The 27016-nt window shown below is 41.5% G+C and overlaps 1 protein-coding gene across 3 annotated transcripts in view; it reads left to right on the top strand.

Moving 5' to 3' along the window:
* The first annotated feature begins 15 nt into the window (after nt 1-15).
* Nucleotides 16-27016, top strand: part of Fam184b (family with sequence similarity 184 member B) — a 90191-nt gene continuing 63190 nt past the window's right edge. For all 3 annotated transcript variants that reach the window (XM_057772192.1, XM_057772194.1, XM_057772191.1), the window contains exon 1: nt 16-274. In XM_057772192.1, the coding sequence (XP_057628175.1) occupies nt 128-274 (147 nt within the window). In that variant the 5' untranslated portion in view covers nt 16-127. The remainder of the gene's footprint in view (nt 275-27016) is intronic.

Raw genomic sequence — 27016 nt, 5'->3', positions numbered from 1 at the left:
GCTGGCAGCACCGCAGTGCCAGCCACCTCTCTGGAGAAAGCCCTCACGCCCGCGCTCGCACGTACGTGCACAGGGCCAGCAGGGAGAGTGTGAGCCAGAGCTTTTTAGTGCAGGGCGCCTTAAAGCAATGGCATCTGCCCTCCACAGCAAAATCCACACGCCGGGAACCTGCGCGAGCTCTAAAGCCGACGCCCGCACTGGCTCGGACTGGAGAATGGACTGTGATCCCGAGATGCACGTGAAAATGTGCAAGAAAATCGCTCAGCTCACCAAGGTAAGGCGGGGCGCTGCGGGTGGACCAGTTGTGCCCCAGGGCACCCAGAGTAGAGGTGGGAATGCGGACGCACCCCCAGGGGAGATCTTCACTGAACCTCAACAAACTTTGTCTCGGAGACCAAGGGAAGCTGTCCTATAGCTGGGTGAAGTGACCTTCCAGAGACAGCATTTGGAAGCAACAGACAGGATCCTTGCCAAGGAAACTCCCGCAGCCTGCTTGCTGAGCAGGTGGGCTGCGCTTTCTCAAGGTTAGAATGTGAGAAGGTGTGTGTGTGTGTGTGTGTGTGTGTGTGCGTGCGTGCGTGCGTTTGGGGGCGGTGTTTCCGTGCGAGTGCGTGTGTGTGTGTGTGTGTGTGTGTGTGTATGTGTGTGTGTGTGTGTTCATGCTCCCTTACCAGTTCTCTTTGCTCTATAGCTGGGGAGATCATGTGAGCCCTATTTAAACACGATTCATTTATTTCTTCACTCAACAAATATTTGAATCATTTGTTGAGTGCCATCAGCCTTGTGTGGCATCCTACTAACCCTGGAAGACAGCCCAGGGGACTTACTATCAAACTGACTGCAGGCATGTGTTCGCGCACAAGTGGGAAAAGGAGGGATTCCGGATATAACTGTGGGAATAGAAAAGACCTTGGGAGGTCAGCCAGTCCACTCCCTACTTCATCTCAGGGTCCTAGTTGAATATATTCTGGCTGTGTGTCTGAGATGTTACCATTGCAGGCTGTTAATCCCTTGCAATTCCCGAACTAGGAATAACTCCTTCCAGATTCTCTCCGTATGTCTGTAAAAGAAAAATGTCCCTTCCCATCTTTCCTATAGAGTTTGAGTAGATTAAATTAGCTGTTTACTTGGGATTTTTCTTTTCGCCTCTAACTTCTAACACAGTGCCCACCAGTAGAAGACCTGCTCCAGGTTTTGTCCAGAATGTAATGAAGGACGTGCTCTACTCTCTTTCTTAAGCATCTTCCTTGCACATCCCACACCTGTCCTTTAGAAGGATGAACAGGCACCCTTGCTGGTAGCACTGCTTTGCCAGAGGAATACAACACAGGCTTGAGACAACACTGTCTTCTGTCCTGCCATTAACTTCTTCCTATTCTTCGCACACACGCCTGTCTCCAAACAGTCTCTTCTTGGAAGCCCTGCCTTGTGCCACTGTGTAACCCATACTATCTCATAGCACCAATAATAAAACCTATGTTTACTGTTTAAAAAATCACTTTAGTACCTGGAAAGGCGATTATAGTAGACGTCACTACCTGTCTTCAAGATGCTAAAATGTAATTTTTGAAGGGAAGCAAGATTTGAGGTAGCAGGAGAAATTTAAAAGGCGTACAGTTGCTACATGTGATAGTTCAAATGAGAAGTTCTGTGGGAGCAGGAACAGAGTGTGCCACTGTGTTCTGAAACAAGAATCGTTTTTATGAAAGAAATCATCCTTGAGTTGTAATAGTGATGATTTATTATCACATTAGGAGTGATATTTAATTCAAAATATTAAATCTTTTTAAATCTCTTTATTATATTTACTTATGTGTACTTGTGTGTCTGTATATAGACCCCATTGGATGGGTATCCATGGAAGCCAGAAGATGTGGGCTTCCAAGAAGCTGGAGTTACGGGTGACTGTGAGCCACCTAATGTAGCTTCTGGGATTCAAACTCAGATCACCTGGGAAAGCAGCAAGCACCATTAGCCACTGAGCCCTCTCTCCAGCCCCATATACTGAATATTCATGCCATAAAACCTCAGCGCCTCCCTTCCTGGCTAGTAGAGTCATTTTGGAAGAGAACTCTTAATTGAGAAAATGCCCCCATAAGCTTTCTCTGTAGGAAAGTCTGTAGTGCAGGTTTTAATTACAGTCGGATGGCCAGGCTGACTGTGGGTGGTGCCATCCCTGGGCAGGTGGTCATGGGTACAATAAGAAAGCAGTCTGAGCAAACCAACAAACAGTTCTCCATAGCCTCTGTTAAGTTCTTTCCCAGACTTCCTTGAATGATGGACTACAAACTGAAGAGGAAATAAAACCTTTCTTGTTCAAGTTGCCTATGTGATAATGTTTTATCACAGCAATAGAAACCGTAACTAAGACACAATCCTTTCCTCTGTAGTGTGTCAAATACATAAACAGATCACTGCAGTGGGAATCGGTAGTGATCCCATTCAGTAATAATTATGGGATACCTATTATTTGCTAAGTCATGAAGACCCAGCAACATAGAAGGCAAACACCATCCCTGGTAATCAGCAATATTTATTTAGAGTATATTCTCCATTACAAATCACGATTGATTCTTTCTCTCATTACCACTTTCCATGCTAATGGCTTAAAGTAAAAATTTTTGTTTCTAATAAACTGCTCTTCTTTTCTCTGCTATCTGTACAGTGCATATTTCCCACATTTGACATTTAATATTTCCATGAGTTTTTCTTTGATAGGTGAATTGAATCCAGGTGATTGCTGATATTCTTCTATCATATTTGTGTTTTTAAAACCATTTTTCTCTTCTTTAGTCTCTATTCCCATGTTCTGTAAGATTAGTGAAATGATTTATATTCTATTACTGGTTTGAGTGCTCGGGATTTTATTCAACTCAGTCTCAGAACTGTCTTTAATATTTCAATATAGTTATTTAACTATGACATTTTCTATTAAAGTTACCTGAGTGGATTTTCCAACAACAACAAAAACTTTCTTTACATGGCAGTGAAACTCAACCTGTTTTTTAGGCAATGATCCATAAACAAAGTCTACTTGGAGAACAAGTCCATTTCTTATGCACATTGGAAGTTAGTTCCTATTTAAACCCTCCCCAGCAACTTTTCATTCTTTTCTGTCTTTTGCAAAAGATTTACTTACATAATTATGTATGTGTATGTGTCTGATTAAGTATATACACACATGTTTTGTGTGCACATGCTGCTAGCCAGTAGAAAATGCCAAGTGTCCTCCTTTATCAATATGTTCCGATGAGGCAAGGTCTCTTCCTGAACCAAGAGGCTACAGTTTTTATATGTAGGGTAGCACCCAGCAAAGTTCAGTTACCCTCTTATCTCTATCCACTTCAGAGTTGGTGTTCTAGCTTGTTGTATGGGTGCTTGAATTTGAACTCTGTTTCTTACGGTTGTTCAACAGACACTCTTTGCCACTGAGGCATCTCTCCAACCCAAATCTCCAGGTTCATCTCTTCTGGGAATTTCATATAAATGAAATCATACAGTATTTAATCCTTTATTTCTGGCTTTTCCTTTGAGGACTATCATGTTATCTCATCATCTATTCATATCTTTTTCTGTTCATGCATGCATCTCTTGTATAGTTATCTCATGTTTTATTTATCCTTTTGCCAATTGATAATTTTGGAATCCACCTTTGTAGCTATCATAAACAATATTGCAATGAACATTATACATACATATGCAAGTCATGTGTGCCTTTGGATACAAACTTAAAAGAAAAATTGATTGTGTCTACGCTAAATTTCTGTTTAGCTTTCTAAGAAACTAGGAAGTTTCCCAAAGTCACTGTACAATTCTACTCTTTTCAATTCATTTTTCAGCAAAAGTTTGTAATCCATACCCCTATTCCAAATTCTGAAAAGACAGTCAGGTACAATCCCAGGCTTCGCTTGGTACATATCTTTCACACTTAATGTTTATTTTTAATTTTTGTATTTGTGAGGTACATTGTGATGGTTCCACCAACTACCACAACTATACCTTTATATTCAGCACCAGCCGTCTCCTTCCTCTTTGCTCTTCTTAGCCACTGATAACCACCATTCTATTTTCACCCTCATGGAATCAATCAATCATTTTAGCTGCTATATGTAAGTAAGAAGATGCAATATTTGTCTTTCTGTGCCCGACTCACTTCAGTTACAGTAATGTCTTCCAGTTCCCTTCCTGGTGCAGCAAATGACAGGACTTTGTTCTGTTTTAGAAGTGAATAGCACACTGTTGTGCATGGATAACACATGTTCATCCTCCAGTGGGCATCCAGGTGCATCTCATGTTGTGGCTTCTATGAATACACATTCCTCCCTCTGTTTTCCTCTTGTTTCCTTTCCTGAACTGGCTTTGTTGTTAAAAATTGGATCACATTTATTTTTTTAAGTTCCCCTTCCTTTTTAAAAAAGCCTTTGAAACCCTTTTTCTTTTAAATGTGTTTATTATATGATAATTCATTTTTGTTATCCATCTGTTTCTCTTGCCGTTGATATAGTAACTGGCACAAAATAGAACCTTACTAAATTTGTTAAATTCTATTGAAATGTCCTCCATGTGTGAGGCTGGAGAGACGGCTCAGCAGTTAAGAGCACTAGTGCTCTTCAGAGGATGCTGGCTTGATTTCCAGACCCACATGGCAGTTCACAGCCATCTGTAACTGCAGTCCCAGGGGACCTTACCCCCTCATCCGGCCTCTGAGAGGACTCCTCACACACGGTACACATACTTACATACAGGCAAAACATCCACATGCATTTAAAAATGTTCTACCCATGTAGTTGGTTAAGATTTCTTTCATTACATTGATATATATACATATATATAAAATAAAAAATAAAATAAAATAAAAAATCCTTAATTTTATGTATAGTAGCATAGTGCTGGTAGTCCAATAAGTAAATAATCAAATGATCCAAAGTTCAAAATCCACATGAAACCACCTGGAGAGCTTTTAACAACACAGCCATTTGCTGAGTATTATAGCACATATCTGTAATACCAGCTGCTTGAGAGGCCGAGGTGAGGGAAGTAAAAGCATTGCAAGTTCAAGCTAGTCCCAGCTACATAATGATTTGCCTAGGCAATTTAGTTAGCCTTGTACCAAATTAGAATTTTAAAAAGCCTGGGGGTATAAGTCAATGGTAGTATGCTTGCCTAGCATACACAAAGGCCCTAGATCAATCCCTACTCATACACACACACACACACACACACACACACACACACACTCACATGCACACCGCTAGTTATAAACTTTACCACTAAATGCAATGGTGACCCTAAATTGGATTCTGCCCTGCTGATTTTTCATGAGGCTTCCTAACATGAGATGGAATTATCGAGTTCCAGGAGATGTTTAACTTCCTATCCTGAATCTGATGCACTGTAGAGGGTGAATACAGCACAGTAAACTGAGGAATGAACTGTTACCCCGGTAACCTGGAGAACAGCAAGCCCTTCTCTAGCCTTGGAAGCAAGGAAGTTTCGTAGGGCAATAGGAATGATGCTTTTGCATCCTCTGTCACAGGCTGCCACTTGAGCCCCTGTGCATTCTTGGTTTAAAGGAGTTACAAGTTTCATTACAGCCTCCGACTTGATTCCACCAATTTCCCTGAAAATATTCTTGTGCTTGTAGATGCTTGTTAGGGGACCGATATTTAAGCGGTTGTACTTTGAAAACTACAGATCTGTTTTAACAAGCCCACTCTGTTGGAATCGTGTAATTTAATGGTCTAACCCATGATGTAATGTAAACACGTTCATCCCTCACTCTCCTCTGGATCACACCATAAGACGGTATAAAGTGCTCCCGAAGCTGAGTGTCCTTGACCCTACTAAGATGTTTCAACTCGCGTCCTCTCTCTCCTTCCCCATCTCCACTCCACAGCTTTCCTCCAGTCTTTTCTCCACACAGCAGCAACCAGAGTGATTGCAAACCCTCCCGTGTTGCTGGAAGAAATTCAAAATAACGTGGCCACTTTGAAAAATGGCCTCAGCAGTTCCCTAAACAGTTAAACAGAATGTTGTAGGACCAAATAATTACATTGTTGAGTACCAAGAGAAATGAAAACACCTGTCTCCATAAAACTTTTTATGTGAAGTTCATAGAAACATTACTTATGTATGCCTAAAAAATAGAAATATAAGCTAAAAAATAGAAACAAACTAAATGTCTATCAACCAAGGAGTAGGTGGATGAAATACACAAAATATATACAAAAATGTATGTACAAAATTGGCAGTTACAAATGCTAAGAAACACAGTTCAAATATGGTATGAAGAGTGGTTAAAGGCTTTTTTCTTCCTTCCCTCCTCCCTCCCTCCCTTCCTTCCTTCCTGTCTTTCTTTTAAGAGTCTCACTGTGTATCCCTGGCTGGCCTATTACCCACTGTGTATACCTGGCTGGTCTCAAACTCAGAGATCCCCTTGCCTTTGCCTCCTGAGTGTCCTGATTAAAGGTGTGGTACCCTATTCAGTCTAAGGATCTTGTCTGAGGGTAAAGCATGTTCTGAAATCGGATGATGATAGTTGTGACTCAGTATACTGAATGTCATTTCTCTGTATAAGGAAAAGTGCCTGGTATAAAAATTATATCTTCATAAAACTATTATAAACAGAAACATAAAAGGAGCTATGTCTGTCTCCTTTCACGATGTCGTTCTGAATCAATTCCATATGACTTTAGCCCATAAAGAAAATGGATCTGCTTCTACTCTTCATGTCTACCTCCACACCCTCATCCAGGTTTTGGCTTCCGGCCTTCAATTCCTGCTGTGGCATTCTCTTTGATCACTCGCTCCTCATAATGTGGCAAGAACAATATTTTAATGTAAACCAAAGCTTGTAGCTATAAAATTTAAAAACCAAGAATGGTTTGTTTTGAAGTGAAATTCCAGTTTCATTTAGAATGAAATTTGTTCACCTATAATAAATTATTTACCGTAATCACTTGAGGTGGCTCTTTCCCGCCCCTAAGTGTTATCTCCTATATCACAACAGCCTTCAGTTCTCTGACAATAACATCACACCCACTGTGTGTCTGAATGTGAAATGTTGCCCAGAGGCTGGCCCATGTGTCTGAACACTTGCTCCCCAATGTGAGGTATTGTTTGGGAAGGTTATGGATCCTTTCGGAAGTGAAGCCTTATTGGAGCAAGAGAGTCATAGTGGAAGGTCTTAAGGTTTTATAACTAGGCCCTACTTTCAGTTTATTCTCTAATTCCTGAGTGTGGTTGAAACATGACTAGACAACTTCCTGCTTCCTCCTCCATGCCTTCACTGCCTGGTGCCATGTTTCCCACAGCATGCTTACCTGGAGCTTCTGGAAATGAATTCCCAAATAGACCTTTTCTACTTGAAGTTGCTTTTGTCAGGGTATTTTTCATAGCAACTTAAAACCAAGACACATTCCATAAAACATTTGTATTATTTTTCTAGTTTTAGTGTCTTTCATATGAAGACTGATAATATGTCACATAGATGAGTCAGTCAGAGTTCTTAATGCTTCTAAACCATCTGCACCCACTTGCTAGTTTTTTCATACTTCTTCATAACACCTATGTTGATGCTGTGTTGGTTTGTTTGGTGTGTGTGATTGGTGTATTGTTATAAGCCTCTCTTTGTTTTTGGTCTGTCAGAAGCCTTCAACAAGAACTTCCTTTTCAGATAAATATATAATTGATGTAATCTGGCATTAAATTGCATAATTACAATAATAAACAAAGATGGGATAAACAGGCAACTCTGGATCCCCAAAAATGATGAAGAGTAAACATTTTTGTAGATTGGGATTGAACGGGGACTTATGAAAGATCATTTGTTGCTTGTATACAGAAATAAATTACCATGGTAACCGTTTACTAAGGGAGAACTGGGATAGTCCGAGTAATCCGAATGACCACAAAGTTTTCTTGTCCCTGCCAACATTTTGGTTGATTCCAGTTTCTCCTCACTATAGTCAATAATATGAAGGTCTCTTTTTTGACTCTCTGCCTCTGCACACTTGCTGGAGCCTTTCCTGGAGATGACTCCTTTAGCAGAGCTTACCTTTGTTACAAATTGGTGCATGTGAAGATCGGGAAGATTGGAAGGAAACAGCCTAGAAAGAGAAATGTTTAATGATGTTTCAAACGATCCAAAGGAAAACATGTCCTGGGAACCTGAGTTGTTCATTATAAACCTTACATTTTTAAAAAGATATTTATTGTAATTCTCTTCTTTCATAATCCAAACACAAGAACAAATCTATGAGAGAAATCTCTACAGTTACAGAGACAATAGCATCATTTTGTTGTTGTTGAATTTTGAGGCAGGGTCTCTCTATGTATCCCTCATTGTCCTAGAACTCACTATGCCAGATTGGCCTCCATCTAACAGAGATCTGCCTGCCTCTGGCTTCTGAGTGCTGGGATTAAAGCTGTTCAATACCGCCATGCCCAGCTTACATCTTTACTTTTGAACTACTTTGACATAATCACAGCTCAGGCTGTTGGATCACTGGAGCATATTTGAAGCTACATAGTGTATTGTGAGCTCCAGGGAAAGAGAATATACCTGAAAAATGCTCCTAGGTAAATTAAAATATCAGAGAAACAAATGCTTTTCTCATATTTCAGAGGCCCACTAAAAGCACACATACTAGCAATTACCTGAGAGACAAAGTCATTGACCTTGGTCTCCCTAGAAAGCTTTTTTCTTAACTGTAGAACCTTCAAAGCAGGGAGCAGAAAGACCCACTTTTGCATCTTTGGTATCATCATTGAGAACAGTGTTTTTCCAGACTTCTGAAGTGTAACTTTTTTTTTTTTTAAAAAAAATGTTTTTCCTAAAACTATATTCCCATGCCTGCCGAATTCCAAATGAGCACTGTGTAGCCTTGCTTCTTGACCCTGAGACTCTTGTTTAGTTGAAATATGTTTGTAGGATCATTCAGCGTCCCTTCTTGATGTGTTGTTCATGGATATTGCTTTCTCTTGATACTAGCTGAAAAAGACTAAAAAGTCATGCATGCACGTACACACATACATGCACACACACATGCTCACAAACACACACACACACATGCACACACACACATGCACACACAAACATTCACACGCACGCACACAGTGTTCACGTCAAATCCCTACTATGAATGCTTGGAAGAATACTGGAGGAAAAGAGTATTTGCAGATATAACGTGGCAAGGAGATGGTGCAGACTTATGTTGCTTGACTGGGCCCTAAAGTCCATAATGTGCATCCTTATAAGAGAAAGACAGCAGATGATTTAATAGAGTGGGAGAAGGTACAGAGGACAGGGAGGACACATGAAGACTGAGGCGGGATTGCGGTGATGCACCAAGATCAAAGACTGCGTGGAGCGACCAGAAAGTGGAAGAGGCAAAGAATAAATTCCCTGTAAGGCTCAGAAGGGAGCAAATCCTGCAGTCATATGGACTTTTAACTTCCGTTTCCTAGAATTCATAGAGAATAAGATTATTATTTTAAAATTGCAAGTGTGGGATAATTTGATATGTCAGCCACAGAGAACAGTCTTCTCCATTTCTCTACCATTATCAAAGCCGTCTTCATTCCCAGAACACTACTGAAGTTCTCTGGGAGTCACCAGCCATGGTTGGAGAACTCACATTTTAAGTGCACTCTTAAGTGACAGTACAGACTACAGATTGATCGTTCTTTGAGATGATCAAGTTTTGTTGTTTTCATGGGAGTTTGTTTGTCGTGGTTTGGTTTTGAGCTTCTTCCTCTTTAAATTACCAATAGCTCCTAACATGCTTCTGGGAACTCACTCATCCGTGTGAACTGATGGCTTTGAACTGCAAGACGAGGAAGATTTTAATACACGTTTAGCCCTATCGTGGATGCCAGGGCCCAGGGAAGTACCGGTATAGTGATGAGGCGAGCAGGCCTGTTTTTTGTTCTGCCCGGCTGCCGCATGGCTAGCTTGACAGCTGAAATAACAACACACAAATTGTATTCATTTAAACACTGCTTGGCCCATTAGTTCTAGTCTCTTACTGGCTAACTCTCATATCTTGCTTTAACCCATATCTAATAATCTGTGTAGCACCACGAGGTGGTGGCTTACCGGGAAGATTCTAGTGTACGTCCATCTTGGACTGGAGCTTCATCACATCTGACCCAGAGAGGAGAGGCATGGCGATTGCCTCGCTTCCTCTTCCTCCCAGCATTCTGTTCTGTCTACTCCGCATATCTAAATTCTGCCCTATCAGGCCAAGCAGTTTTCTTTATTAATTAACCAATGAAAGCAACAGATAGATAAAGACACTCCCACCTTCATACCAGTAAGGTTCAGATTAAAGAATGGACGTGGAAGCAAAATTCCAGTCTGAACAGGATGCTAAGTCACGCCTGGGCACCAGCTCACTGTGAGCACTAAGCGATGCACAGATGGTGGATCTCCTCTACCACAGGCAGTAATATGCTTCTGTGTTTCTGTGCGCTGTTCCCTTTTAGAGGTGCAATTCGGAAGAGCCTTGTGGGGTAATACGTGATAATAAATATGCTGCTCCGTGAAGAGGGAACTCTGAATAACAACAGGCTTTTATTTTACAGTATGCAGATTTGAGCCCAGAGCGAAGCAGCTCCTAAAAGTTAGATGATTTAACTCAAACCAGTCACCCCATCTTTCTCCACTTGTTCTCGGCAAGCTTTTACATGGACAGTGACCAAACGAGCTTGAAGGACGTCAGCTTCTTAGCCTCTGGGTCTCTTGGCCTAGATTTCCATTTTGCAGGTTAAGTTGTGGTTGATTTATGGCAGAAACATTTGTAGATAACGGCACACAGACAGGTGCTAGGGAGTAAGGAGATGAGGGCATGGCGCATTCAGAATTTGAAACTCAAGTTTATCTAGATCCTAGTTTGATTAAAGGCAAGGGAATGAAGGAGAACCTGTTTCTGGCTTTGTTCATGTTCCTGTGACGGCAGCCTGTCCTTGAAAAGCATGCTCCTCAAGCATCTGCTATTCCTTGTACCTGCAAGCTCATTAACGGCATGTTCCCAGAGACCCAGAAATAGCAAATTCCATTAAAAGCCTTATCATTAGATACAATGCATCTCTTTATGTCGGAGAAGGATGGCCTCTGAAAAAGAGTCCATTAGGGCTCTAGGCTGGGAAAATTAGGTCAGCTTTCTTTTAAGGGAGAAAGTAATACAGCAGGCAAGTGCTAGCAATACTGCCAACATTCATTTTGGAAAGCTCTTCTTCTTTGTGTTGCCAAAGTGCATTCACCCAGACTTGCTATTCCTATCTTCAGCCACATGGAGCAAGGCCCATTTGTCCTGTGGAAGACTATCAAATTATCTGATTACAACCTAAATAAATAGAAGAGGGAAAATTAGAATCAAGCTCTCTCTCCTCTCTCTCTCTCTCTCTCTCTCTCTCTCTCTCTCTCTCTCTCTCTCTCTCTGTGTGTGTGTGTGTGTGTGTGTTAAATGTAATCTAAACCCGGGCATAGAAAAAGCAAAACTATCTAATAAATGACCTCTCTCTCCTTTGGAGGGTCCTAATGTCTGTTTCACTGCTGAATCCAGCGATACTGTCACTAGGAAAGACCGATGAGGAGAGACTATTTTCAAGGTATCGCGTCAGGGTTTAAAAGGACTACCCAGTTTCCTCATTGTCACTTAGACACGTTGAAGCAGAGAAGGAGGAGATCTTGTCAGCTGAGGCCAACAGTCAGGAGGAAAACATACCAAATAGAATGAGAGGTGGGAAATGGATTTAGAAGTGCCATCAATATAGATTCTCAGAAGTAAAGAAAACACACAAATGAGTCAGGCCTGTGTCTGTAGGGGGAGAGGTGTCCAGCTGTGTAGACTGGAATAGTGGGGGCTTCCGTAAGATGGAATGGGCAAGAGTCAAAGGAATTCACAGTAGTAGAGAGACTCCAAACTTGGAATGAAGACATGATGACCCAACTCCACTCTTAGGAAAAGCACAGTTAGTTAAGGAACTTGTAGACTATTAAAGCAGGTAGGAACTTTGTAGACTGGACAGCTGTGCTAGTCTCAGTGATCAAGTATTTACTTCCTCTTACTCCCCTCACCAACCCAGAGGTCCTTCCTCATCCCATTGAAGACAGGCTTCTTTCTGAGACTTAATTTGTTCTCTGGAACATTAGAGAGTGCGGATGTAGACCAAGACCTTAAGTGAGTTTGTGAGGCTTTAACCACTGCCAGGAGGAAAGTGAGTGGCCACTGTGCTACCACCTGGTCTTAAAGGAGCAGAGCTGCACTCAGCTTCAGTTCATAACTAGAGTCCAGACAACCTGAATCCTAGCACTAAGAGCAGGCCATTGTCCAACGACTGCAATCCTGCACAACCACAAAGGCTTCTTGGTGTCTAAATCATTGAATTTGTGGAGATGATTGTTGCATGACACTTTTACAGGTTGTCACTGATGTATTAAATCTAGAACTCAGAAAAGATGGCTAGGCTAGAAATCTAGTTTTTAACGTCATTGCCTCACAAGGGAGGGTGTGTTTATTTGTCCTTTCATTCCTTTACTTGGCAGATATTTAGTACAGACTTATGCTGGCAATTGCTTAGTGAGGAAGACACTAAGGTCCTGATGGAAATAGGTCTTGTGGCAACTTTCCCAGGAAAAGTGTTCAGAGAGAGATGAGAATGCTATATATAAATTTAAAAAGCAACCCTGAAATTTGAGGATTGTTGGCCCATGGCAAAACCCCAAAAAGGAAGCTGAGACTCAGAGTGAAGGTGGTACTTCATAAGCCTAGGCATGAAGGAAGGAGAGCCTTCATAAAGGAGAGAATGCTGACTGGTTGGTTGTAGGTAGGACAAAGACGTAAAGTGGATTTAAGCCTGTGAAAAAGAAAGTCATAAAATCAGAGTTGGTCATTGGTGGCTTTACTGTCAATAAGGCAATGAGAGAATTGGAAGTGGCTGGTGCAGAGCCAGCTATTGGCATCTTTATCCATCTATACAGCCTACAGTAAGAGAATACCACTTAGTGTATAGCTAAAACAGAAAGGTTTTATTTCTCATTATTCTGAAAGCTGGAAGTCCAAGATAGAGGCGGGGCAGGGTGTTTTCTGGGGAGCACTCTTCCTCACTTCTGTTTTTTTCACATGGTCTTTGCTGTGCACTCACAGGGAAAGAAGGAAGGTATTTTCCTCTTCCTACAAAAGAACACCACTCCCACTCTTGTGGTCCTACCCACTCTTGTGGCTTAATTTATCCTCAGTTACTTCCCTACAAGGAACCTCCTAACAAAGACCACAAGGACCATTCAGCAGGTAAAAGGCACTTGCTGTTGCCACCAAATCTGATGACCTACCTTTCATAATGGAAGGAGAGAAGTGAATCCCACACATTGTCCTTTTACACACACACACACACACACACACTTACACACACACACAAACACACGCGCGTGCGCACAGAATGGGATATTACTACCTCCCTACAGCCTTGTTCCAAAGACATTATACTGGAGGTTAGAACTGCCACATATGAATGTGGGCTGTGAGAACACACTTCTGCCCATCGCAGCATGAAAAGACCTGGCACTAGCTCCTGCCTTACCACTAGGTAGATGACTTCCTGAACTTACCCAGGGCTCCTTGCCTTTGTCTGTTTATTATGCATGGCGCCCAGCTTTCTCTCCTGCCTCAGGGCTACTGCAAGAGAAAATGAAATGAGACTCCTTAAGCCTCCAAGCTGGCTGCTTCTCATTTCCTCATTGCTGCAGTTGAGGGAGTCCTTCCCTGGAAAGAGGGTCTCCCGCCCTCTGTTACTCTTGTTTCTCCTGGAGAAGGAAGGTATCTGTACCCTTGGGCTTGTTGCTCCCTAGTAGGAGCCCTAAGTGCACTTACTTTCTCAAGTTTCTGAAAGCCCAGACTGACAGCAAAAGACATCCCCATACTGATCTCCCTTGCTGCTGACCTGGGGCCCTAAATGGAGGCTAAGCATCACTCTTCCCTTAAGGTAGGCAGTCTTAGCCTGAGTACTGTTGACATTTTGAGCCAACTGATTCTTTGGAGTAGGTGCTAGCTAGTGTATGAGGGTAAGTTCAGCAGAATTGACCTTGACAGTAAAACCCACAGCCCTTTTCCAGGTAGGACAACCCAAACTGTCTAGAGATGTTGCCAGATTTCCCTCTGGGTGGTGAGTACAGCCTCTATGAGTCAAATAATGGTAACAAATGACTTTGGGTGAGATCTTTTTGTATACAGGGCTGAAATACTCTTGGCATTGGCTTTGAATAAGTCCAGTTTTCTACAGCAGGGGCTCAATACTAGTCCCAGAGTCCTCTGGAGGAAGGGCAGTTCTTTCAGGAAGATTACCCAGCTCTTAGAAAACTTGCAGAAGTATGGTGACTCCTGCTTATCAGTCAGAGCTTCTGAGAAGGACCTAAGGACTAGAGCCCCTTTTTCCCAGAAGCCCTTAGGACTCCATGTGTTCTAGCAATTAAAAGAACATTTTATGCCTAACTGGCAACAGCAAACAATGTTCCAAGCATAGCCTATGTCCTAAAGATATGTCTTGTTGTTGGTTTACTTGGATAAACAGAGAATAGTGACATTCAGGATATCTTGGATGCTAGGAGGCCTGGATTTAGGTCTGAAACTCTTACTTCCCTAGAACTTTGGTTCTTTGCCTGCAAAACTGATTAAGACAGTTATGAATTGCTCTTCGAGTCTTCCTTGAGGTGTTTCTAGGCTTGGAAGATAGTTTGTGTATGAATTCTTAAGAAAGCAAGCATTTTGTAAAATACTGAGATGTTTAGGGAACCCAAGGAGATCCAAGAGAAGGATCCCGGTTGTGTAGTCATGATGGAATAACATAAGCATTTGCCATGATCTATCTGGAGACCTTGAAACTACCTACCAGATTCCTTAGATTCCCCATCTGACAAGTGTTGGAACTGTAACCACCTTGGCTGATAGAATAGCAACTAAATGACATAATTACTGGCAGACAATTAAGAAGACTGATACCAAGTGTCACTGCTTGTTGAGCTCTGATGGTTTACAGAGTCACATCCCACCATGCCTACGGAAAGATCTGTCATCCTAAGTTTCTATATCTGTGGTCCCTGGTAAAGTGGAATCCAGAAAGTAACTGCCAAGAGACAATGTTTGCAGAATCAGGACAGAACATGGGGAAAACAAGCTGGCCACTAAACTGCAACTACACAGTGAGACCCTTTCTCAAACCATCACCCTGAAATTAGATAAACAAACAAAACTTCTGGGTGCTTGGGTATTGGTCACACTGTATTCCGATTGCTTTTGTCATTGTAATTTTAGCAAATGCACCTCTCTTGCATTCAGTGTAGGCCAAATCCACTGTGCATAAAACACTAGATTTTAAATGTCATCATATCTCATTTGGGGTTTGGGATTCATCTACAATTCTCATTTATATATCTGACTTACAGTACACGATTACTATCCTTTTTTAAATAAATCAAGGTATTGTAATGCATGCTTGTAATCCCAGCACTTTGGGGGTCAGAGACAGGAGGATCACCATTAGTATAAAGGCAGCTTTATCTACTTAGCAAGTTCTCAGACAACTAGGGCTACATAATGAACCTTGTGTCAGAAAGAAAGAGATAAAGAAAAGAGAAGGAAGGACAGTCAAACATACACACACGCACACACACACGTGTTTTGTGTAGTAAGCTTGTGATATCTAGGGCCCCCTCCTACTATTTGATTTTGGCATATAATGCTCAGTCCATGGAGGGGAGTTACACTTTAAAAGACAAATACAGTCTACCGAAATCTTCAGATATTCTTTCCCATCTTAGAAAATGACCTCTGGGATCAAAATAAAAACCAAGGGTTGTTGCTACAGATTAACCACTGCTCTTCCATCAATCTGCCCTACCGCTCCCCAACATACCACACAGCTATCCTGTTACTTAATTTTTCCCCCATCGAAGATTCTTCCCAGCCACTCCTCTGCCTACAAGCCCTCCCACACATCTACCTTTCTTTCCCATCAGTATTCATCCATTAATCCATGCCAACCATAGTATCAAGGTCTTCCCTGAATCCCTGCTTCCTGATCGCATTGTACCCCATACTCTCTATAAAATATGGCAGCAGTAGCCCCATCAGCCTCTTCTAGTCTCTCCGCACTACTAGTCCTGAAAGTAACCAACTGTAGTTCTGCCCAGTGATCACAGAGCAAATAACTCTCCCAAAAGCTCCCGTTTCTGTGCAAAGTGTTTTTGGAATTATTCTCATCATACTTCCATCTGTCTGGATGTACTTGCTTGCTTGTTCAGGGCCAGAACGAGTTCTCTGGTTTTATCTCTCTGGCTGATCATTTCTTCAACAAGCTGAAACAGCCTGGAGACAGACCTCTGATGACCCCTCTGACAATAGTCTTGCCAATCACTCAATCTTAGGCGTTTCACCATTTCTGAGCAGTGTATTACATAGGAGCTCCTAGAAAGTCAACTAAGGTGACACATAGAAGGATCTGTTTGAGAAGAAGCATTTCTTTTGGTCAGTAAAGGAAATCTTTCTCAGATGCCCATGTTTAGTTGGCTCCTCTGAGTCAGGACAGAATTCTGGTTACAAACAAAATCTAGTAGATAAGACTAGAATGACTGCTGGGTCAGCAAGGCCAGGCAACATTATACATAATTCAGCCCCTGTGCTCATATTAGCAAAATCAGGGCTTTGTTGGCAAAGTGGAGATGAAAGTGTTGAGTACAGACTATCAGATCTAAGCTACCAATAAGATTTTATCACTGGAATGCACCCTGGACGACTAGAGCTGTATTTTTTCCATTAGAACAATAATCAGGGACTATTTTCTCCTGGGTAGTTTTGGTAGTATTGAAAGATTATTTTTTGGTTGTCAAAACTAAGGGAGTTACTGGAATCTAAGGATGCTTCCAACTTCCTACGATGCACAAAACAATCAGCTCCAACAAAAATCCTCCAATGCCAGCAGTGCTGAGGTCAAAACTTTTCACTGGCTAGGAGTAGGAGGGAAATCCTTTGTTCCAGCATTCAGAAGGCAGAGGCAGGAGGTACCACATCCCAAGGCAGTCTGGATTACAGAAAAACCTGTTTCAAAAATAGAAAAGAGGGAAGAATAGGGAATAACAGGAAAAGAGAAGGGGAGAAAGAAGAGCCAATGAAAGAAAGGATGGGAGGAATGAAGTCAGAAAATGAAGTATGATTAATTGAAAAAATAAAACTGTTTACATGTGTTTGCAAAAACATTTGCTAATTTTCTGCATGTGTGTGTCTTTGATTTTTAGTGGCTCCCTGCCACCACTGAGAATCAAGGCCCATTGGGTTAAAATAGAATCATGAAAATGTAATCAAGTTTTTGCCAGCAATGGAGATTAAAGAATAAAATGTACAATGACAGTGAGGACATGGTAATACACATACTGTTTTAGGATGGTGATAAGATGAAACGCTGGAAATGCTTTTCAAAAGCAATTTAACAGCGAGTATGGTGACTCTTAAGAAGCCTCACAATTCTTTCACACTTAAATTCTATTTCTGCGAATCTATCCTAAGAGAAGAAAAATAAGAGAAACTTTGTTGCAGAGCTGTATCTTAATTATAAGAAAACACTGAAAAAAACATTTCCAGAAATGGTGGAACTTTATATCAGCTTTAAGTGTAATATTTATAAAGAAAGGCAGATTGCACTGGTAAGGCAAAAACTAACAATTGAAAGTGAATACATACTGTGATCATAGCTATGAAAATAGGAATGTACAAAAACAGCCTGGTAGACAGCAGAATATTTATTAGTGCGACTATTCCTTTGTACTCTGAATTGACATTGCCAATCTGTGTTCACTTCTCTAAATGAAAGCCCATGCAAGAAATGGAGATAAACCAAAGGTCTCATTGCCTTCAATAAACTTCTCTTCTATTGCCAAGTAACTCCATGTCCCTGAAGCTCCTCAGCTGTCATCGAAACATGCTGAGACTGTCTTCGCCACTTTGCCACCTAGGACACAAACGCCTTTTCATGTTTCATGTCCCAGTAGAGTGTCACCACGTCCAAGAAAGCACCTTTCTCTCCCCGTCCTCCGCCATGCAATCATTGACTTCCCACAGACCGTTTACAGGTACCCAAAAAATAAGTCTTATAAAAATGAAGGGGGTGTAAATTATCTTATTACAGGTCAATAATTCTTAAAAGCTTTATTCTTTGAACTGCCTTTACCAGATTCATGAGTGAACTTGATGAAAATGTAATGTTGCAAGAGCCACCCTTCTCTTACAGGAAGCCCTGCCGGGGTTAGACCCAGAAGTTTGCCTTTTCCAATGAGTTTCCAAGGGTCTGTGTGCATGCTGAAGTAGAAAAATCAACCATTTGGTAATGGCTTGTGTCTCATGTGTAGTTTCTAGTCCTTGAGTAACTGTATATCGGTGCTTGAACCATTGCCCGTAATTACCTACTTAATAAGATTATCATCAACACAAAGGTTTAATGACAAACTCTAGCTACAACAAAGAATCCTAGCCACACCTCAAATGCTGTGGACTACAGATTTAACCACGCAAGCCTCCTCTCTTCCTCTCTTCCATTGAATAGAGATAATTGGCAATCTTAGAAATGAATAGGATAGAATTTTTGCAAGGAAACACTGAAACCCAGCATAATAGCCTGGTGGTTTTTTTTTTTAAAGTTTGATGATATTCCATTTTTTCTTCCAAAATTTGAAACCAAGATGAATTTTAATATGTACAGATTTATGTGGAGATATGTATCCAGGCCAAGGCAGGAATTATCTGTTGACTGCCATGTAGGTCTGAGAGCTTAGCTATGAAGGTATAGAAGAAAGGGAAACTCGGTGCAAGGATCTGCAGCCAGCAGTATAGAAAGGGTACTGACCAGGCTCCTGGCAAAGACTAAACATTAGGTGATTTGTGTAAGGCAGAAAGAGCCCAGTTTTGGTATTACTAATAGGCTCAGTTGCTAGCTAGAAACAATAGGGAAGTGGAGAACGCTACCTTGATGTGAGTATCTCAAGAGTATCCAAAGGTGTGGAAGATTACATCTGACAACTAAAGGCACTCCCTACATCAGGTTCTAGGTAGCATTCCTTTGTGCCACCATAACTTTTGGGAGCATAAAACGTCCAGAAATATTTCCAGATTGTACTATAAGACATTATTCCTCCAGTGTTCATCCCACAGCACCAGACTTAATCTTGTGGACATTAGCACTAGACCTCAGCTCCCAGACAGTTAGAGAAGGCAAGACTAACTAGGCAGATAAGCAAAGGAAGAAGAGAGACACAGGCGCAAAGCTGGGGAAACAGGCATAACTGACTAGGTCCGAGGTGGTCAGTATTCATCTATCCCACACACTATCCATCTGTCTTTGTTACTCTTCTATTACTGTGAAGAGACACAATAACCAAGGTAACTTTTAAAAGACAGCATAATTAGGGGCTTGCTTACAATTTTGTAGTGTTGGTTCATAACCATCATGGTGGAGAGTGTGGAGGCAAACAGCAGGTGTGGCGCTGGGCAGTAGTTGAGAACTCACATCTAATCAACAAGACTCAGACAGAGTTGAGACTGAGCATGACACAGGCTTTCAAAGCTCACAAGTCTTCCAACAAAGCTACACCTAGTCTGTTTCAAGTAGTTCCGTTAACTGGGGACCAATCATTCAAACATATGACCCTATGGGGGCCATTCTCATTCAAACTAACACATTATTCTCCTTGACTTCAATGGGCTTATAGCCATATCATAATGCAAAATGCTTTTAGTCCAACTTCAAAAGTTCTTATAGTCTTTCACAGTCTCAAGACCACTTTAAAGGCCAAAGTTTCTTTTGAGATTCAAGATGGTCTCTTAATTGTGACCACATAGAAAATCAAAATAAAAGAGTAGATCACATACTTCCAACAATACACAGAATACACATTACTATTCCACAAAGGAGGAAAGGGGGTGTGGTGAGGAAATACTGAACCAAAGCAAGACCAGCAGAGTAAGCTACAAATTCTGTCCTAAATGGTTCTTCCAATCTCCCACTTCTTCCAGCTTTATTGACCACAACACTCTTCTGCACCTATCTGCAGCTCTCTTTGGCAGGTATGCCACAGCTCTGGCTCCTCTGCCATCTTGGCACCTCCAACACAATCTTAGCTTCACCTTCAGAACTTCACAGAATACCCTCTCTGGACTCATGCTTGGACTCCCCTGCCAAATGCCTAGGTTCAATGGCTTTCCTTAACCACAAGGGAAGATTTTGTAACCCCTTTCCTGTATCCCTCTTGTCTTTAAATCCAGAATCATATAGCTGAAGATGCCATATTCTGCTGTCTGCTGTATTGTTTGACATTTGCATAAGCTTCATCTTGTTATTGGTTTCCTATGCTGCCTAAGATTTTGATTTTTACAAGCTGCAGGATCAACTGGGTGGGTCTTACTGAAGGTACCTCTTCATTAATTCCATTTAGCCTCAGGCTTTTCTTTTTTTATATATTTATTTATTTATTATGCATACAATATTCTGTCAGTGTGTATGTCTGCAGGCCAGAAGAGGGCACCAGACCTCATTACAGATGGTTGTGAGCCACCATGTGGTTGCCGGGAATTGAACTCAGGACCTTTGGAAGAGCAGGCAATGCTTTTAACCACTGAGCCATCTCTCCAGCCCCTCTTAGGCTTTTCTTTAAGCTTCTTACATCCTTGAATGTAGGACTTGACTCCAACATTACATTCACTGGTGCTCTTTTCTTCTCAGACTGTTCATTTTGTATTTCTCGTGGTGCACTTGCTCCTTTCTGTTGTAGATCTGCATAAGAGTGATCACCAATGGTTGGTTATTAGTTACATGGTTTGTGACATGGTCAATACTAGGTGATCTTGAATCTCTTCTGCCTACAACATTAATCCAAAACTCAATTTAACCTCATGCAGATTCTTAGGACATTGGCCAAAAAAGCAACTGCATCTTTTGCCAAAATAGTTTAAGAATGTTCTCCACCCCAGCTGCTATCATTCCCCTCCCAAACCTCTTGAGCTGAGACTGCGTATTTCACATTCTCTCTGCACTACAGTCTTTAAGCTCATACTAGGATGGCCCATTAAGCCCCAGTTAAAGGGTTCAACTGCTTCTCTAGTCCAAAGACCCAAATCCTTCATATTTCTCTAAGAAATAGCATGACCAGGCATGGCTAACAATACTCTTTCTGGGTATCAACTTCTGTCTTAGCTACTGTTTTATAACTGTGAAGAGACACCATGACCAAGGCAACTTTTAAAAGTTTAATTGGGGGCTCACTTACAGTTTCAGGGTGGCGAGCCTAAAGGCCAGCAGGCAAGGCACTCGAGCAGTAGTTGACAGTTCACATCTGATCAGCAAATTGCAGCTAAAGAGAGAATAAGACAGAGCCTGGCATGTGTTTTTGAAACCTCAAAGCCCATCTCCAGCGACACACCTCCTCCAACAAGGCCACACCTACTAAACCTTTCCAAACACTTCCACCAACTGGGGACCAAGTATTGGAACATAATGACCCTCGGGGGCCATTCCCATTCCAGCCACTGCAGCTTCCCTTTACAAGCTAATCCATGCCCTTGCTTGCTGTTCTCCCTCCTATCTCAGTTACGAGTACATGACTTAAGCTTGGCCAATCAGAATCTTTCTTCGGATCAGTCTTCAAAGACTAGAAAAGAGAGATTTTCTTTCTACTAATCTAATGAAACTGTTGATAGCTGTCTGTATGCTATGTGAAGAGAAGTAAATTCTAAACATTCAAAGGAGAGGTGCAGACATTACCTCCTCCTTGAAGTTCTACTTGGTACTTACAGTTCCTTCTCCTACTCTTGGGGTGTCTTCTGACACTGTGTCAGTACATCCCTTTCACTTGGTATAGAAGGTAGATGTCTCAGATGGCCCCGAATCCCCAGCCCTTGGTCTACACACACTTTCTCCCAGTCACTCAGTCATTCTGATCTAGTGTTGTTGTGAGGAGTTGTCATTGAGGTCCCAAATAAACTGATTTGCAGTGAAGCAGATTATCTAGGTCATCCAACTCTATCACAACAGCTCTTGTTAACACTGAACCTAGATATCAAAGATGAAGAAATCAGACTTCAAGTATGAAGAAAAATTCAGAAAATGAGATGAGATGAGATGAGCTGGCAAAGCTACATACTAAAGGATGCAGTGATCCTCCCGGAGCTAAGAGAGAGACCCCTGATGGCAGTTTTCAAACCACTTATAACTGAATTAGTGGAGCTTCTACCACCATTTCCTCTAGAAAAAAACACATCTGTGTAAGCTCTTGGTTTCTTTCAGTCTGCAAAGCCCTGAGCAAAGAATTCAACCATGCCCTGTCTATGCTTCTTCTGACATGCAGGTCTTACTTTATGTGGCTACAGTGGTCGTTTGTCAGCAGTGGGAAGACAATACACTTGCATTTAGTTTATTTACACCCAGAGAAGTCCTGACTAACAGAAACTTAAGTTTCTTTTGCTGCTGTGTGAAGACTGTTGAAGCTATTGTTCTTTATTGCTTTCCTTGGCCTTAGAGCTGCTTGTATGATGTCTACTACTGGCTACAGTGAGTTAAAGAATCCAAAAATGTATGTGGAGTGGGGCTGAGACAGCATAAAATGACTGTTGGGTCCAAAGTGGCTGGGGACAATGAGGAACGAAGGACAAGGGGAAAGTGGCCGCCTGGAGATCTGAAGAGTGGCCTAACAATATCTCTGCTTCCCCTGCTCTTAACAGCAGTCAGTGGTGCTCATCGAGCTTCAATCAGATTCTGTCTCTGCCTCAGATGCACTTTCCTCCCTGTGGAGCCATCAACCCTAAGTGCTCCTTTTTACCTTATGGCAGCCCTTTCCCCGCTTCTCCTTCTCTCTTGTTTATTTTAAGGTCTTGTGGTATAGTAAGAACACTTAGCATGGGATCTAACCACTTAGCAAAATTTTAGGTGTACATTGTTGGCGACATATGCAAGGTTTACCACAGATCTGTAGAAACTTAGCTCTTCTCACTTGGCTAAAACTTTACACTCACTTACTTTTCGCTTGACCCAGCTTCCTGGTAACCACCATTCCACCCTTGATTTCCACAATGGTGACTCTTTTAGATTCTGCATGAGTGGAACCATGCATCGGTTGTCCTTCTATAATTTATCTGTTTCACTCAGGATAATATCCTTTAGGTTCATCCACACTGTCTAGGACTTAGCTCTTGAACTCCTTGCTAATCCTTTAGATACTTCATTACTCACTCTTTCATCTTTGTCAGAACTTCACTGAGATATTTCTTTCTCAGCAAAGCCCTCCTTGACTGCCCTGTGTGAAAATGTAACTCCCTCCCTGAATTATTCTTTCCTGACTCTGGTCTTTCTGTCAGCAATGATTGCGGTCTAACAAATTGCTTGTTTTATTTACTTGATATGTATTTAGTTGCAGGTTATTTTCTGATTTCCTCATAGAATGTTAGTTTCATATACATACCAGGGCTCACATTTGTATGAAGCATGCTATCTTCTCAATACCAACAACAGCGCCTGCTACACAGTGGGCACTCAAATGTTTTCTAAAGGACTGATCCAAAGGAAGATGTGTGCAGAAAGAGAGATGTATATTTCCTAAGGGTATTGCCTTCTTTCTTCTTACAAAGAAATTGGCGGTGCATATATTTTAGAAACAGAGTGAAGCCTTCATTTCCTATAGCTCCAGGAATCCAGGGCAAGAGACAGTGAGGTTTGGCAGCTTAATTTCTATGCAGAGCTGACAGCAAAGACTGCGGGGATGGAAAAAGAAATGATGATTCAGAACATAGACCCCTGCAAGGCTTGCTGCTGCAAGGCACCTGGGGGCCTGAAGGTTGTCTCTTGATGGCAGTTATCTTTTATAAATATTAAGTAAAGGCAACCATAAAACCACTCACTCATCCTGCCTCCCACGAAGCAGCTGTCACTCTTTCTTCTCTACCTATTGTGACCCAAACAATAAGGCCAGCCTGACAGCAGCCCTCTTCCCAAAGTGAGAAACTGGGTTTCAAAAGCTACAGTGAAACATTTACTTATGTATTATACATGTATGCCTAATACTCATTTTCTGATTCCTTATTGTATGAAGCACTTACGGAAACCCATTATTTCTGTTCAGCACACGGTGCTTTTGAAGCATTTGCTTTATGTCAGTCATCACGCAAGGTGCAGAAGAGAAAAATGATCAAGATAAAGAAACCTTTCTTTCATTTTATTGAAATAGATTTTTCCTCACATAATATATCTTGATTATAGTTCCCCTTCCTTTACTCATTCCAGTTTCTCCCTCACCTCCCCTCCCCTTCAGATCGATCCCTTGCTGTCTCTCATTAGAAAACAAGCAGGCTTTGGAGGGTAATAAAATAAAACAAATAAGATAAAATAAAAACTAACATATTAATAGGAATAGGGCCAAGCAACAAGGAAAGGAGCCCAAGAGAAGACACACATTGGGGTCCCATAAAAACACTAAACTGGAAGCTGTAATATATTTGCAAAAGACCTGAAGGGTAAAAAGAGAAGAAAAATATATAAATAAAATAAAAATAGCAAGATAAAAAATTTAAAGCTCTGGATGACATTACAAGACAAGAACCCTGCAAACATTCCCCTGATTCCATTTTCTGTTGGCATCTGCTGGACACAGGGCCTTCCCTTGAGAGAAGTCTGTTATCTAAGTGAGACTCCCTTGGAGGACACTAAATTTTCACCTGTAAGTGGTTATCAAGCAGAGATTGCTTCTGGGCTAGGGATGGGGGCAAGGGCTCACTTCTAAAATGACTGGTTTGCTTCTGTTTGTTTGTTTTGAGACAGAGCTTCTCTACATAGTCCTGGCTGTCCTAGAACTTATTATGTAGACCAGGCTGACCTCAAGCCCACAAAGGTCTACCTGTCTCTGAGAAAGGAACTTTTTAAGAAGAATAGGTTGGGCTACATTTTAACAGAAAAACCCAAAACAACAGCAAGTTAGACAGATAAGAAACTGGTTTTCTATATTACATAAAGGAAGTCAGAGGTAGAAAGATAAAAGTTGGTAGAAAATGTTGGTGGTGTCGGGAACCTGTCTGTCTATTTGTCTATTGTTATTCTTTGCGATGCTCCCTAGCCTAAAGCCCTTTATCCTGTTTTGTGCTACCTGGCTAACCTGGTATCTTCCAGGAGCCTAGAATAGAGAATACCTATGGAAATGCTGAACAGGTGTCACAGTGACGGTTCTCTGTCCTGAACAGAGGTGGGACCTATAGAGGCAGAATCCAGTATCTACCCTGGGACAGGACTTGAAATCCCCTTGCCTGTAAAGAAGAGCTCCACCCATAGTCAGAGAAATGGAGCAGGAACATTTGGGAGTCCTGTGAAGAACTATCCAGAGGAAAATCCAACCAAACAGTAAACTTTCTTAAATCCTAGCTAGTGATGAGACATTGAAACCATCTGCCCTAACCCAGAGGCTACCTACTTATGGTGTGGAGTTCTATATCCCAGTAGAAAGAACTGTTCAGGTTTGTAAGACAATTGAAGTTCATGGCTCGCTCAGTTCTCTAATTAGCTGTGCTACCAGTAGCAAACTATTTGTCCTCATAGGACTGAGGATGTAGCTCAGTGATAGAGTGCCAGTCTAGCATAGCCAAAGCCATGGGTTCAGTCTCCAGTAGGGAAAAACAAACAATCTATACATATTTTGTGTCCTCTTCTATATTATGTTTTTCAGTTTACTAATAGTGTAAAGAGAGAATAAAACCATTATAATTGTATGAATGTTGCTATTATTGGTTGGTGTTGTCATATCCAGTGCACCTGCTCCATTTAAGCGTCATTCCTGGCATAAGGAAGCATTAAACATATTCCATTCTAATCATAATGACAACACATGGATCTGGGTATCTGGTGCTTTGAGAGAGATACCTTTAGCTTTTTATACATGTCCCTGTTGTATTGGTCTGTCTGGCAAAGCCATTCTTTTGTCTTACTAACAGGTTTTCCTAATGGATGGAGAACAATATCACAAGTCATTTTAATTCATATCCTTCTGGTCCTTATACTCAACAGTCAGTAGGAGAGAGCTCTGCCTGACCTTGTTTGAGTCAAATACCTACCCCATTGTCAGTCTCTGTGGTCAAGTGGTATAGTTCTCTCGTGGACCCAGCTTGGAAAAATCAACCAACCTCTAGGGCCAGAGTTTGTGGTCTCTTGGGTTATGATTGTATGAGAATCATTATGTTTTCTGGGAAAATAACATAGCTGCCACTCCAGATGACCCTGTTATGTCTTTACATGACTTTGTGGTTAATTGTTTTAACTCTTTGTTGTGAAATTTTGAGCTCCTGGATAGAGAGGCCATGGATTCTCTGTCTTTGCATCACTCAACACTTCATGACAGGAAGCACTTTGATATGTAGTTGTTGAACTGGAACTGACTGGTTTCTGCCTATGAGCTAGCTTACAGAATACTAATTTAGTAGATAATGCCCCAAGGAGATGGAGTGGGTTTCTTAGACCCCCCAAAACAAAGATTTTTGTCCTTCTTATGAGAACTTTGAAGGCTAATAGAAGGAGCCCCGAGAGAACAGCAATAAAGTCCCAGTCCAAATATGGTTCTTCCATGTGGGCTGCATAAGTATTGTGGAAACCAGTGACTTGTGGGCAGAAGTCACCTCATTTATGCAATGAGAATGATGATCCTGGCGCTATCTTCTAGGACCGTTTTTCTTTCTTTCGAGCATTTATCGGCTCCCTTTGAACCTCTGTTGTAACACCTGAGCCATGTTTTACTCATGCATCGTTTTTGTTAATGGTCCACTGTGTTTGTCCGGCACAATTTGTAAGTTTCATTGTTTCCTTTTTAACTTAATATAGAGACTCAATTTGGAAAAGAATCATTATACTCAAATTTTTCCCTAACAAGATGAAGGTGTTGACAAAATTTCCTGGTCTCTCTCGGCCCCAGCTTCCTTATTCGTACACCACACAGGGCTAGCACAGACTT

Source organism: Chionomys nivalis, chromosome 6 (assembly GCF_950005125.1).
Source record: "Chionomys nivalis chromosome 6, mChiNiv1.1, whole genome shotgun sequence".
Taxonomy (NCBI): domain Eukaryota; kingdom Metazoa; phylum Chordata; class Mammalia; order Rodentia; family Cricetidae; genus Chionomys; species Chionomys nivalis.
Note: the sequence above shows the minus strand (reverse complement) of the source record. Positions and strands in the feature narration are given on the sequence as shown.